The sequence below is a fragment of the Uloborus diversus genome, chromosome 2 (genome assembly GCF_026930045.1).
Source record: "Uloborus diversus isolate 005 chromosome 2, Udiv.v.3.1, whole genome shotgun sequence".
NCBI classification, from domain to species: domain Eukaryota; kingdom Metazoa; phylum Arthropoda; class Arachnida; order Araneae; family Uloboridae; genus Uloborus; species Uloborus diversus.
This window is the reverse complement of record NC_072732.1, coordinates 137,820,909-137,834,833: the sequence shown is the minus strand read 5'-3', so window position 1 is coordinate 137,834,833 and position 13,925 is coordinate 137,820,909. Positions and strand designations below refer to the sequence as shown.

General features: G+C 35.7%; 1 protein-coding gene across 1 annotated transcript; it reads left to right on the top strand.

Annotated features, from left to right (window-relative positions):
• Window positions 1-861: 861 nt before the first annotated feature.
• On the top strand, window positions 862-8,122 carry LOC129216562 (protein ATP6V1FNB-like). Its single transcript, XM_054850776.1, has 3 exons — window positions 862-933; window positions 5,423-5,693; window positions 7,956-8,122. Exons 1-3 carry the CDS (start codon window positions 862-864, stop codon window positions 8,120-8,122), a joined length of 510 nt encoding a protein of 169 aa, XP_054706751.1.
• Window positions 8,123-13,925: the final 5,803 nt, after the last annotated feature.

The following is a 13,925-nucleotide window of genomic DNA, read 5'->3' as shown; positions in this document are numbered from 1 at the left end:
GGGGGTTTTGCCCCCCCATAACGGGACGAAAACTACCCTATGTGTTATTCTGATGCATAAGCTATATTATTGTAAAGTTTCATCAAAATCCGTTCAGTAGTTTTTGCGTGAAAGAGTAACAAACATCCATACATCCATCCATACATCCATACATCCATCCATACAGACAAACTTTCGCATATATAATATTAGTAAGATAACTGTTGAACTTGTGAAGAAATAACAAAAGTGACAATATCAGCATGATCAGCCTAGTGACAGAGTAAGATCATTTCCTATTAAATGGGAAATGATCTTAATAAGAGATTAAAACTTAATCTCTTGTCCTTAAAGAAGTAATGTGTAAAAGGGTAACATACCAGCATTTCATTCCTCCGTCTAAAGAGGCAATCAAAATGCTGGATTTCTAGACCACTACCACACTATACATAGTTGGGGCAAAACTAACCTGGCAACGTCGTAATGCTGTAGTTAGGATCTGCGCGCACGACCTGCGTAGCCTTCATATTGCTGCCAGGTTAAGTTTTTCTCAACTATGGACACATTTTCTAGTATGGTTTTGACCAGACAGAGATCAAACCTTTCAGTTAAACGAAGAAAAAAATGTGAAACTTTATCCAAACAGCAATACTGCAACTAATTTTCTACTCACTGCTGCTACAATTCGCGAGAATGCTAGATGCGACAAAACAGTTTAATTAATTGAGAAAGATGTTTCATTAATTGAGAAAAATTATCCCTTTGCGTTAAGCTCAAAATTCATTTTAAAATTTCTCTTGAGTTAGTTCAGCTACAAAGTTACCTTTTTGCAGAATAATTCGATTGTAAAATAAAAAAGTTTAGTTTCAGTAATAGTGCATCATGGCTCGGGATAAAATGTTTGATCCTGCTTTTCAAAAAGCTTTCACTGAAGCTATTTTGAAAGAAAAACAGGTTAGTCGAATTCAGATTTTGGTTTTTCGGTTCTTTTGCATTGCAGTGACCTCCTGCTTACTTGGACACCTAAATATTACTGCAGAATCGAAACTTATTTTGCCAAGATCTTCAAAAGTGAAAACAATAATAGTATCCCGTCTATGTATTCGGTTTTGTGGAGATATTTAGCAACATCTTGGTGATATATCTCGGTTATTTGGCCATTAAATCCTGGAAATTGCTAACTCAAGAGTTTTGGCATTTGTTACATATTATGTCTCAAATTTCCATGACGACTGAAGTCAAATACGAATACTCAAGAAGCTCATATAAATTCAAAAATGGTAGACACAATGTGATTTAACGACTCTTGGCGACATATTAAAAACGAGCTGATGTGCGCATCACATGTCTTTCTTTTACTCCAATTTAATGATAATAGTGCCTTGGAGTAAGCAAAGAAACGTTAAATACGTTTACCCCAAGTTTGTTGAGAACTGAAGCAAAAAAACATTCTCTACAGATTAATTTTCCCAATATTGGATATTTTTATCAACATTTCACTCCTAAATATTGCCAATTGCGGCCAAAATGAAAAACAGATTTAAAAAAAAAAAAAAAAAAACCGTTAAATTTGTCGCCAAACTGGAGAAAAAAACTTAGCGACCAAAAGTTTGGCGATATATCGCCAAGTGTTTGCCAAATTATAACACCACTTGAGTTTGCATCGAAATTAACAATGATTTCCCCCAAAATATGTGTAAAAGACCCCCTTTGGAACATACGAATGCAACCGAAAGAGGAGGTGCACAACTAGATTCCACTAGGAGTCTACGTACCAAATTTCAACTTTCTAGGACATACCGTTTATGGGCAGTTCTCAAAAGGTGGGAGCAAACACAGACTTCAACTTTGAAGCTTCAACACCAAATAACTTTCATTTTAATTAACTCTAAAATTTTTGAGGTAAATTATAATGCTGTATAGAGACAAGAATTGACATAAATTATGGAAAAAAAGCTCTTCAAATGCCCTTAAAAAATATTTTCTTTGCTAAATGGCACAATTTTGGACATACCAAAACGTTAACTGAGCAAATGTACCATTAAAAAAAATTTTTTTTAATTATTTCCATACGTTTCAAAAAAAAAAAAAAAAAAATTAAAGGCATGAATCTTACACTGAATAATTTTTTGTTAATATTTTACACAAATAACAAAAGTAAAGACAGATTATTTACTTTGTAAACGATTTTAGAAAAAAGTAAGTTTGAAATTTGATGCATGTCCAAAAGTTACGATCTTTACAATGCTATTATTTGAGAACTAAGTATATGATGTTTTCGTTTTAAAGGTGTTTATCGATCCTCAGAATCAGTTTTTAATTGTTTAAAAGTATTTTCATAAGCTTTTATGCAGTATTTTAGAAGAAAAATAATTTTTCTTAAACATACATGTGAGATGTCCAAATGGCGTTACGATCTTGACGCCGATAATTCTGTCCGTTTATTTATAATTTTTTTATAATCCACTGTCTTCTAACATCAATAAAAAAGATTATTATGATGTTATCTTTTTTAATCCATTGGTATTTTGCATAATTAATACGTTACACATTGAACAATACATAAATTACAGTAGAAACATGGCTTGTTATGATCGAACGAAAAGCATTTTGCGCGAAAATCGCCAAGCAAACCTCCGTTGGCGACAACACAGTATACGATAAGCTAAAGGTTACCAGAGGGGGATTCAAGTTTGACAAATGTAGTTAATCGTCAGCTGCACCATTTTTTGGCGCCTTTATCACCTGCGCTAGCAATTTTTTTTTCCCCGCCGCTTTTATTATTTTAGAATTTTTTTTTCTTTTCTTTCTTTTAAACATAATTTAACGATCTCCAAATAGAAATACGAATTTGTTTTTTCAATAATTTTTTTTAGACATCGTTTTAATTCTTATGACATTAGAAAAAATATTCATTATTAAAACTGATGTCACTTTTTACATTCTTTCTTAAAGCATATTTTGTTTATTTTTCCTTTAAAAATATATATGTCGTATTTGTCTCTATTTTTATTCCTTATTTGTCCCAATAAATCAAACTACAAGTTTGTATAATTATTTCCATGAAGTTTTTTTCTACCTTTCATCAACTTCTTCAAAATCATTCCAAAACTTTATTATATGTAAAGAGCAGTATGTATAGCCATTCAAGTACTTCATTAATATCCTCTTTATCATTAAATTGCAAAATTCAAAAAGTAGTAAATAAAATTTTCATTGGAAAAGTTAAAAATCAGATTAACAGTTGTCAAAAATGGTGAAACTTACATTACGATGATGTCCAAAATCCGTTACCTACAGGACAACAATGTCCAAAATGTGTTACCTACAGACTGCTAATTTAATTTGCTAATTAACAATTTTTACAAATACCTGCTGTCTTTTCATGTTCATATATTGTGTTCTAGGTATGCATACTATAGAATAAAAGCAAAATTGATATCAAATTCGAAAATTTTTGAAATTGCTCAAAGTTAACTTTTTTGTTCCCACCTTTTGAGAACTGCCCTTATGCGTTATGCGAGATACATACGCATATACATACGTACATACGGACGTCACGAGAAAACTCGTTGTAATTAATTCGGGAATCATCAAAATGGATATTTCGGGTGTCTATACGTTCTTAAGCATACATCCACGTGTGGTCGGGTTGAAAAAAAAAACTCAATATTCGTTCGGGGGCGAGCAAAATGGAAATTAAAGCCGATTTTTCGCTTGAAATTTTTTTTGCGAATACAATACTTCCCTAACTCCATAAAAGGAAGTTATATTCAACACGGCAATGGGGCTGCTAACTTCAGTCAAAAGTACTACTTTTAGTAGCTGAAGTTGATAGAATGAGAAAAAAATAACATAGACCCAGAAAATACTTTCCTTCTCCCAACATTCAATTTTTAATTGATCTTTTAAAATGCCCGAGTTTTCAAACAAGGCGTGGTCTTTATGACGTCACAAGTGGACGATCACTTTGGAGCGAAATCGTCTGGCACGTTGAATGCTTACGCTTGCTATCTACCGCGTATCCAGGTTATGATAATTCAGAATCCAATTAAATATTGCGCTCTGCGCCAATGGCATCATTGAATGGCATTTTATCACTGGTAATGTCATGTGCGGAAGCGTGAAAAATGATAATGAATCTGCGCACCGATTAAAATAACTGTTAAAAAATACTAAACTTTGTCAAATTATTTAAAAAAAATGGTTAAATCCTATGTTTTTAAACATGCTTTTCAGAAAAAAATGCTTTTAAAATTTCGGAAAGTACCCCATTTGGACTTAACTTGGGAGAGCTATCATAACGTAGAACACTTGACGCGAACAAGTTTAGCTAAAGGATTTTTATTATTATTATTATTATTATTATTAACCTTGGCATTTTCCACGGGTGTCTCCTCTATTTCGCCGGCACGAAATTTTCACCCTCCCCTGTTTTTTAACCATACCTTTCGACAGATTAAAGAGGCAGGAAATTTGAAATGTCGGCGAAACTGGGGATAAACCATTCCACCTATGATAATCCCCCCCTCTTAATATGCAAGGTGTAAAACTCGCAACGGACTCGCATGTCAGAAGCTACCAGAAACAATCTTGAACCCATTCCAACTCATATGTGGGGACTTCCATCACCGTATTTCTTGTGTACTGCAGCCTTCTGACACTGACAATTATTTTTTTATTGCTTATCCCAATTGGTGGACAGAAACATCAGACCAAGTGCATGAACCCGTGCGCTTTCAAGCCCTCCAAAACAGCTATAGGGTTGGAGTTGGAGTACAGCAGAACATTTTCACAACCGATGCAGAAAAAATATGGGCAGGAGCGGCTTGACTCATAATTGCATTAGGGACATTGAGGATAAACTTGGAGACCAGCCACATGTCTTTGCGTTCGACTGTGTCCGCTTCGTAGCTGGGCCAGAACCGTTTGATCTTCTCTGCTGTTTGCCCTAAGTAAAGTAGCACCGGGGCGGGTTGCTTTGTACACTTCATATGTAAGAGCCCGTCTCCCAGCGGAGCAGATGTTTTGCTTGATTCGGGTTGCAATTTCTGAAGAAACAATTATTACTGACAAGTATTATATTAGCAACCCTCGTCTACTAAAAGATTGGACACCACTGCGAAACAATAAATAAAGAACTAGATTTAGGTATCTATATTTTTAGAAGACAAGGCTTTATTCTCTGTAAATACGTACCTTCATGCAGAGAAATAAAGGGAAATCAACAATGTTTTATCGCATAAATTTTGGATGTAAATATCTTTACATCCAAAAGCTCATTATTTTGCAATGAAAAGAAGTTTCCTGAAAGTCCGAAAGTGCAGTAATCTGTTAATTTATGCGATAAATCACTGTTGCATTCCTTTGATTTCTTCTCTGTGCTTGTTGCTCGTTACACATGCTCTCCCGTGACATTTATGACGTGTTTTCCGCTTTTCAGACGCGAATGAAATGGCATCAACAGTACGGCAAAGTCTTTGACAAGTCAAAAGCTGTCGATTGGGACGAGGATCCTGACGAGGCTTGCGAGTCACTCCCAGAAGACCGTCCGTGCCTGTATGAGCCCCACGATGGACCGAAATTGCCTTCTGCAGAAGATAGAGCGTGGCCTGCTTCTACAGCTCCTATATCTGATACCATACCTCGCATCGCACAGCCTCCTGTAGTAATGAAACCTGTGTCTGCCAAAAGCAGGAAATATCTTTACCAAGGTGATTCAACAATGTTGCAGTCTGACCGCCGATTAGATGGAAAGGCAAACATACGGTTTACAAGTGGCAATGGACGCATCTATTAGTTTTCAGGGATGTTAGCTTTTTTATAAGTACGCTGGCCGCTAAATTAAGCCGAGTCATTCTTAAACTAATGGAACAAGAATAATGGGCTTAAGCTTATAATTTAAGCTTTACTCCCCCCAGCCTCATTCAGATAGACTCGTCCATGACCCCACTAGATGGCGCTGACGCTTAACGGGCCTTGACAATTTGCGACTTTTCAGTGTTAAAACGATGCAGCTCAGGCATCGACCAATCAATGTCAACGCTTCAAAGATTGTTTATTTTTGATTGGACGTCGCCCATTTTGACCGCATGAGGCGCTGAACGGAACCCCTGCATCCTTCAATCAATAGCAACATTAATGGAAACAGGGGTCTTCTGTAGCGCCCTCTTTGTTACCACGAGTTTCAGCGATTGTCTCGGCCTATAAGAATTCAATGGGGACGTTTTCCAATTCCATATAATCAATGGGAAGACTCTACATTGCCCCAGTTGCTTATAAATGTTAATAGTTGACGACTAATCCGCATTTCATGCGGGTTAAGTTTTGTCGAATGCTCTCTACGCGCGTCATTGGTTTAACATAATTTAATTAATACGTTCTCTTGCTGACAATTGTTTACTAATTCCTCGTCTCTCATTTCATGATCATCTGGAAGAGCATGATTTGTTGGTTGAACAACAACGTCATAAAAATGAATAAATACTCGCCGTTGCCGTGATATTCCATAACAACTCTTACTCTGCAGAGCTATTCTGTTGCTTTCGCACTCGATGTGAGTTTAAACGTTGACAAAATTAAGATAAGAAGGAAGGTAATTTGTGGAAATCAAGAAATATAATGATAATTGAATGCTCTGTAAAATACCAGTTGATTTTAAGCCCACTTGACTCCACACAGAATCTGTCACACAGAATCTTTAGTACAGTCTAAAATTATATTAACTTCGAACTTCGCTGGCAGCTCAAAACATTTTCTGCACTTTTAAAGTACCGAAGCAGGAGTCGACAATTTTAAAATCTTGTTCTTTATTGATATTAAAACTATCAATTATTATTTCTGCAAAAAAGTAAGGGGGAAGTTTTAAGGGATATTTTTCTCTTTTCTGGGGGTTCTCTTCTGGGAGGTATTCCGCGGTATTTGTGCGCCATAACTCTTTGGGAAAGGCATCCCTGCTTTATTAATTACACCGAAACAGCCTGTGAAGATCATTTGTTAAAATCTCTTTTTCTGTGATTTAAGCAAAAAATATTCATTCCAAACTCTAGATTACTTTATGCATAAAAAAGGAATCTAATATATAAAAATCTCCTGTCAGGGTGTTAATGTTTGAACTCCTACAAGACGACTCGACCGATTTTCATGTAATTTTTTATGTGTATTTGTTAGGTAAGAGAATAGGACATGAAGTATATTTCATACCGCTAGGTAATCAGGGTGTCCCTAACCAGAACTTTTTTTTTTCTTTCTTGAAAATCATTGTAAAATCCATTGTTGAAAATCATCGCAAAAATTATTGTCGAAAATCATTGTAAAAGCCTTGCTTAAATTAATTTCAAACATATCATTTGTAGGCAAACAGGAGATGGCAACAATTTTTTTTTTCTTTTTTATCATTGAGAGTTTTACGACGTTTTGCCGGAGCGTCGCGTCATTTTGAAAGTTTTTTTCTTCATTTGTTTATCACAAAGCAGTGAGTGCCAAATCTTGAATGACACTAACATTTTGTCGATTAGTGTTAGTGTGTGTGTGTCTTACTGTATTGTGAAAATGACTGGCTGGAGTTTTTTTTTCCTTTGTGATCATTGTCTACAGCGCTCCATCCTTTGTGTCAAAGATCTCATCACCATAAACTTTTAATGCACTCACTATTTTTTAATTTACTACCAAAATATTCATTGGAAATTTTTATATGGCAGAACAGAGTTTGCTTGGTCAGCTAATATGACATAAAATTTTGTCTGTTACTTCACTGAACATTAAAATTTATTAGTTCTACAGAATGACATTGCTTCGAAGTTTTCAACGTAATATTGCTGAACGATTTTGCTTCAATATTTCCTGGTGTTGTTACTGAATGTTTTAGCTTTAAAAAATTTCTAGTAATGTTGCTGAATGAATTTGCTTCAAAGTATTTTATAGACTCATTTCGCCTCAAATTTTTGTTGTGATGTTACTTAATGGTTCTATTTCAGGTCTGAGCCACGATGGAGAAGGCCGCGCACAGTACCTACAGAACCGATACCAGGACAGTCCCGAGAAGAGATATTACTATCCCATTTGCAGTTCTTGGGAATACGGATGGACATACGGTCAGAACCAGGATCTAAGCTGTCCCAAGCATGGAAGAAGAAACGGGTGAACGGCGGGGAAAGAAGGCAGAAATTACTGGCTGTGATTGGCAGTGATCGCAAAAACACTTTACCTGAAAAGTGAGGAAGATTGTGTAGTATTACAAATTGGAATAAATTAGGGTAACCTTTCTGAAATGGAAATATGTCGGGAAAAAAAAAGAAGTAATAATAAAAAGAAAATTTTGAATTTTGGCATCTTGAATTCGAATTCTGCTTTTCGCAATCACGAGCGTGTATGTGTGTGTGTGTGTGTGTGTGTACACGTGTAGGTGGGATTCGCAAGAGGAGCAGCATCGGGAGGGACCAGTCAACGGTGGTGCTGCAGAGGAAGGCGGGGAAAAAATAAAAAGGACTAACGCCATTCAACAGTCAAATCGAAACAATAAGCAATTCGTGATTGCTCAATAATTGGAATTCGGACATTTTGAATTCAAATTATGTTTCTCGCAACATGAATTGCGACAAGACCCTGCTCATTGGGGACTATTGTTTCTAAATACGGTTCCTATTCTGGTATGGTCACTGCGTGACAGGTGCAGAGGGCCCTCGGAGAGTGATGTCCTCCCAAGCCTGCTCCTCTTCCTGAGCGGTTACGTGTGTAGATGTTTTTAAGGACGTGTATGTGTGTATGTAGGAGTGTGTGTGTAGGACATGGACTCGCCGCCCAGGAGGAGGGTATTCCGGTGGACAGTGCTGCTAGTGGAGGATCAGGACCAAAGGAGCAACTCCTGCATGAGCCGGTGGACGGTGGTGCTGCAGAGACCTCTGGTCCATTTTGAAAAAGGAACTGAACATCAAGGACGGTCAAATGAAAACAATAATCAATCGTGATTGCTCCAAATGCTATAGCAGAAGAACAATTTTTACGAATTGAATAAATGCCTTTGTGCTTTCAAAATGAAAGAATGTAAACGTTTTAAAACACAAAATAATAGGAAATCCTCATGCAGGTGTTTCAGTGTTACTAGGGGATCTTTTGTCATGTTTTTTTCATCCTCTTGCTTCTTTTTCATTTAAAAATGAGTTCCTTGTAACGCAGAAACATGCTTGTGCAACTTTCTTTCTAATTTATGCTTTAAATCGTTCATTTATAATATTTCAACTGTTCTTAAGCTCTCTGTATTGAAAAACACACAATTCGGAGCCTCAAGCGCGGTTGAACAAAATTTCATTCTGCATTTTGCTACCTCTAAAACTTTACAGTTATTGACTTAGGTTTTAGAGAAGCAGATATCAATTTAGCAAAATATGAATCCAATGAGGATATGAGTACAAAACACGAATCCAAGCACGTGTAGCAAACAGACATTTAAGAAAGAAATAAGGAAATCTGCAACATTCTACATAGTTTGAATCCTTTTTGTGAATCATGTTTTTTTTTTTTTTAACTGAATTGTTAAGACAATCAACTATACAAAATAAATATCCTTTAAAATGAAAAATGTTCCACGATATCATTGGACTAAGTCATTACATAGAGAATAATATTCCGCCAAATTAAAAAATATGCTAAATAACATAGAATATTTCATTAAAAAAATTCGCCGACGAAATAAAACTATAAGCGCTTCATTTAACTGTAAAGTAATCCACCAAATAAATATATCGAGCCATTAAAAACAACAAAAGTTCCCTTACAATGCAACCTTAAAACAAAAGAAGCAAACGTGGCGGCGACAAACGTAATCAATATTTTTTCTGTTTTCGCCAAGTTAAAATGTAAGCTAGTCGCCAGTCGCAGTAAAACAGTTACTGTTCTATATCTGTAACGGAAAAGTAAGATTTTCGTTTTAATGATCTATTGGTTGGAAAAGCTGCCTCGGCGAATTTTTGACAAGTTTGGAGCCACAACAAGGGGCACTTGTTTTTGGGAGGGCAGAAATTCTCAATTTGCAGAATGGAACTCCAAATTTTGCCAAATGTAACTTCAAATTTCAACGAAAAATAATAGTTTTAACGAATAAAACTCCAAATTTTGCCGAATCTTCAGCCAATTTTTTGCAGAATAAGGAAATTTTTGGAAGGCCACAGTGACCTCCCGTGACTTCTCATCGGGGCGTTCTTGGCCACAGCCATCCCAAAAGTTACGTTGACATGTCATGTCAATGTTACTGTTGACATTCATCAGATAAAATTTGGCCTTCAAAAGCAGCTAGAAGTATCTTAGAAGTTGAAAATAATCCGCCCATAAATCTTAATATATAAAAATCCATGTCCTGAGATAACATATATATATATATATATATATATATATATATATATATATATATATATATATATATATATATATATATATATATATATATATATATATATATATATATATCAACGCACAGCCGAAACCGCTGATACCTCAGACTTGAAATTTGGCAGGCATGTCCGCATCATTACGAAAGTAACCACTAAGAAAGGATTTTTCGAAATCTCAAATAGTTTGGGAGAAATTAATTAAAACCTCTTAATTTCTGCGAAATTAAAACCTGTCATTGAAATTCAAATCCCTTATTTTCGAAGGCTTTCCTCCATTCAAATCATTATTCAGTACTTCATCTCAACTTTTGGTCGATAGCGAATTTTAAATTTGATATTGTTTTTGTTTCTCACGTGGTTCTTCGAGGCTTTTCTCAAGTCAAATAATAATGTTTCTGGCTTTTGCTTTCATTTTTTCAAAACTAGAGACGAAGTTTTTAAGAACATCATCACAGGTGGACTATCCTTTTGAATTTAGAAGAGTGCAGTTTCCTGTAAAAGTTTGCTTTGCAATAACCGTTAATAAGTCACAAGGACAGACATTAAAAGTAGCAGGGATCGATTTAAGAGAAGACTTTTTTTCACACGGCCAATTTTATGTAGCTTGCTCCAAAGTCAGTTCATCAAGCAGCATAATAATTTTAGCACCAGAAAAAAAAATAATAATTTGAATTTTGTCAGCTTGAATTCAAATTATGTTTTTCGCAATCACGCGTGTGTGTGTATATGTAAGCATGTGTCTTTGTGTGTGGGGGATATGTGTGAGTAGGCATATGTGTCTGTGTGCAGGCATGAGTGTCTGGGTAGTTGTGTGTATGTGAGTGTGTAGGTGTGTGTATGTGTTTGTGTATGTGTGTAGGTGTATGTATGTGTGTGTAGGTGTATATATGTATATGTGAGTAGGTGCGTGTATGTATGCGTGTATTTGTAGGATATTGAAGAAACCTGGAGACTGTTTTCGCTACAGGTGCGGCATCGTGAGGACCCGGTCGACGGTGATGCTGCGGAGGGTGGCGGTGGGAAAAATCAAAGGAACGCCAAAAACAGTCAAATGAAAGCAATAAGCAATCGTGATTGCTCAAAAAAAAAAAAAATGTTGTATACAAAGAAGTTTTTGCTTAAACATAGGTATAACAATAAAATGTGGATGGCCTGTGTTTGCAAACATAATCAATACTTTAAAAGGATCGTTAATAACAGTTAAAGATCGGTTAAGGACAAGGGCATATATATAAGGAGTCCAGGGGCTCCGGGATCCTCCCAAAATAAGAAAAAAATTATAGGTAATAAGTTATTATAGAGGATTTTCGAAACTAGGTGCACCAAGCTCTGTTAACCCCTGCTAATTCCATTACCCGAGCAATGCCGGGTACGGGAATGCTAGTTAATTACTAAAAGCTCAATTATTCGTTAATTTTGCCAAGAAACCAAGTTATCATAAACTCAACCCGTTGGTTTACCTTTTAATAACTTTTCATTCTATTAAAGAAATTTTCGTCCGATTACATGATAGACTTATACTATAAAAAATTTAATCCTTGCTATAGCCAAACGAAAGGAGTTTTATTTATTATTTATTAAGTTTTTTAAATTAAAATAGTAGTATATTTCGTTAATTAGGACTTTGGCTTGGTGGTCATTTTGAGCAAAATTTGAGTAAAATTGAGTCTATTTAATTCAACAACAGAAAAGCCGAAAACCATTCTTACTTTGTCTTTTGCGCCAAAACTTTGGCAACAATTGAAAAAAATGCCAACTTGAGAAGTTGCCAAAATTAGACACAATGCTCATTAGATTTCAAAGTGTTTTATTTCAGATCATTGTTTAGAATAAAATAACTAATTTAGTTTTCATTTGAAGCTGAATATTCTTCCTTGCAGAATTGTATGAGTCAAACAGAGGTATCGAATTTCATCAGATTTTTAAAAAGCTATTCCGGTTTATAAATAAATGTGATTGAACATTTTTATCATCAGCTTATATTGCGGTTGAAATTTTCTTCAATACTTCTTGGGGCATTCCAAGGTATTTTTGACATTTATATAGAGTCCGTAACATGACCTTTTTTGCCATAACTTTTTAATTTACTGTTTGATTAGCATATTATTTTATTTTGATCTTTTCCTACCAACACACCAGCTCAAATTAAAATAATTTGCAAATCAAACTGTAAATTAAAAAGTTATGGCAAAAAAGGTCACGTTACGGACTCTACATAAATGTCAAAAATACCTTGGAATGCCCCTCTTGCTACCCAAATCTAGATGAAATATTTTAACTCAATTTATATCTGAAGTAAATTTTGATGCTGTTAGAACATCTTTGAAAAATTGGATCACTCTTCTTGAACTGGGGCGGTTCTCCGGCGCCTGGATCGTCGTCTACCTGATGATCTTTTCCTTCGACCACTGGATCTCCTGGATCGTTTGCGACCCCCGGATCGGCTCCTGGATCGCCTACGGCCTCCGGATTGTCTCCGACGCGATGTTCTAGGGGAAGATCTGCGCCTTCTTCTGGCTCTTTCGCCTACTTTGTAATGACCTCCTTCTCTAGCCAGAAGTCCGCTTTCCATGGCATTTTTCATGAATATCTTGAGCTCTGTGCTTATCATATCCAAATCCAGGTTTTTGTTAGTGCGGAGGTACTTCTTGATCTCAGGGAGAGTTGTTCCCTTTCTATCTTGCAATTTTTTGACGGCATTCATCACAATGCGTCCAATACTATTCGGGAAACTTGCCTGTTTTGTCCCATTGGGGATGGAATCCATTTTCCTTGCCTTCTTGGTAGTTTTTACTGAATCCATCATAGATGGTTTTAAACGGCTATGGAAATTTTGATAACTGATTCAAACGAACTTAGTTAGATGATGTGGTATTACGAAATTGTGTCAAAGTAAGAATTAGTTTAAATGAAAAGTTTGAACGAGGAGTCGAGAATTTGGAAATTGTCTTCTTCTTCGTCGTTCATCTTCAAGGCTAGCCTCTCTCTTCTGTGCGCCAATCAATTATATTTTTCAAACAATTCAATCTATTCAACACCACACTAGAGACTGTGTGATGTCGACTAGTCTCTAGTCATCACCGTACTAGAGTCAATGCCTGTTAACTGCAACGATACATTTGATGACGTAAGCGCAGATCGGCCAGTTTACCTTTAAAATTTCTCTTTAGTCCAACGAAAATCTTTTTGGTCCATAAATGTGTTGTGTAACTTCGCAAAGTAAATTACTTTTTCGTTTACAAAGGAGGGTAGAATTACGGTAACCGGGTCGCGTTGGCGTATTTTTTCAAAAGCTGCCAAATTTGGCAGCTACGACTCAATGTAAACAAAGTACGGAACTACTTTGATATACCCCCCCCCCCCAAATCAGAAATTTGGCGACTTTTTTTTTTTTTGTTGACATAAAACTTTGTTGCCACAAAAATTGTTGTCACAAAACTTTAAAAAAAACTCAAAAAATGGTACAAAATACAAGAAAATACTTAATTTGGCAACAGCAAAAACCTGAAAGCTGAAAAAACCATGTGTGGCTACACCAAAATAAGAAACAGCAACCCTAAA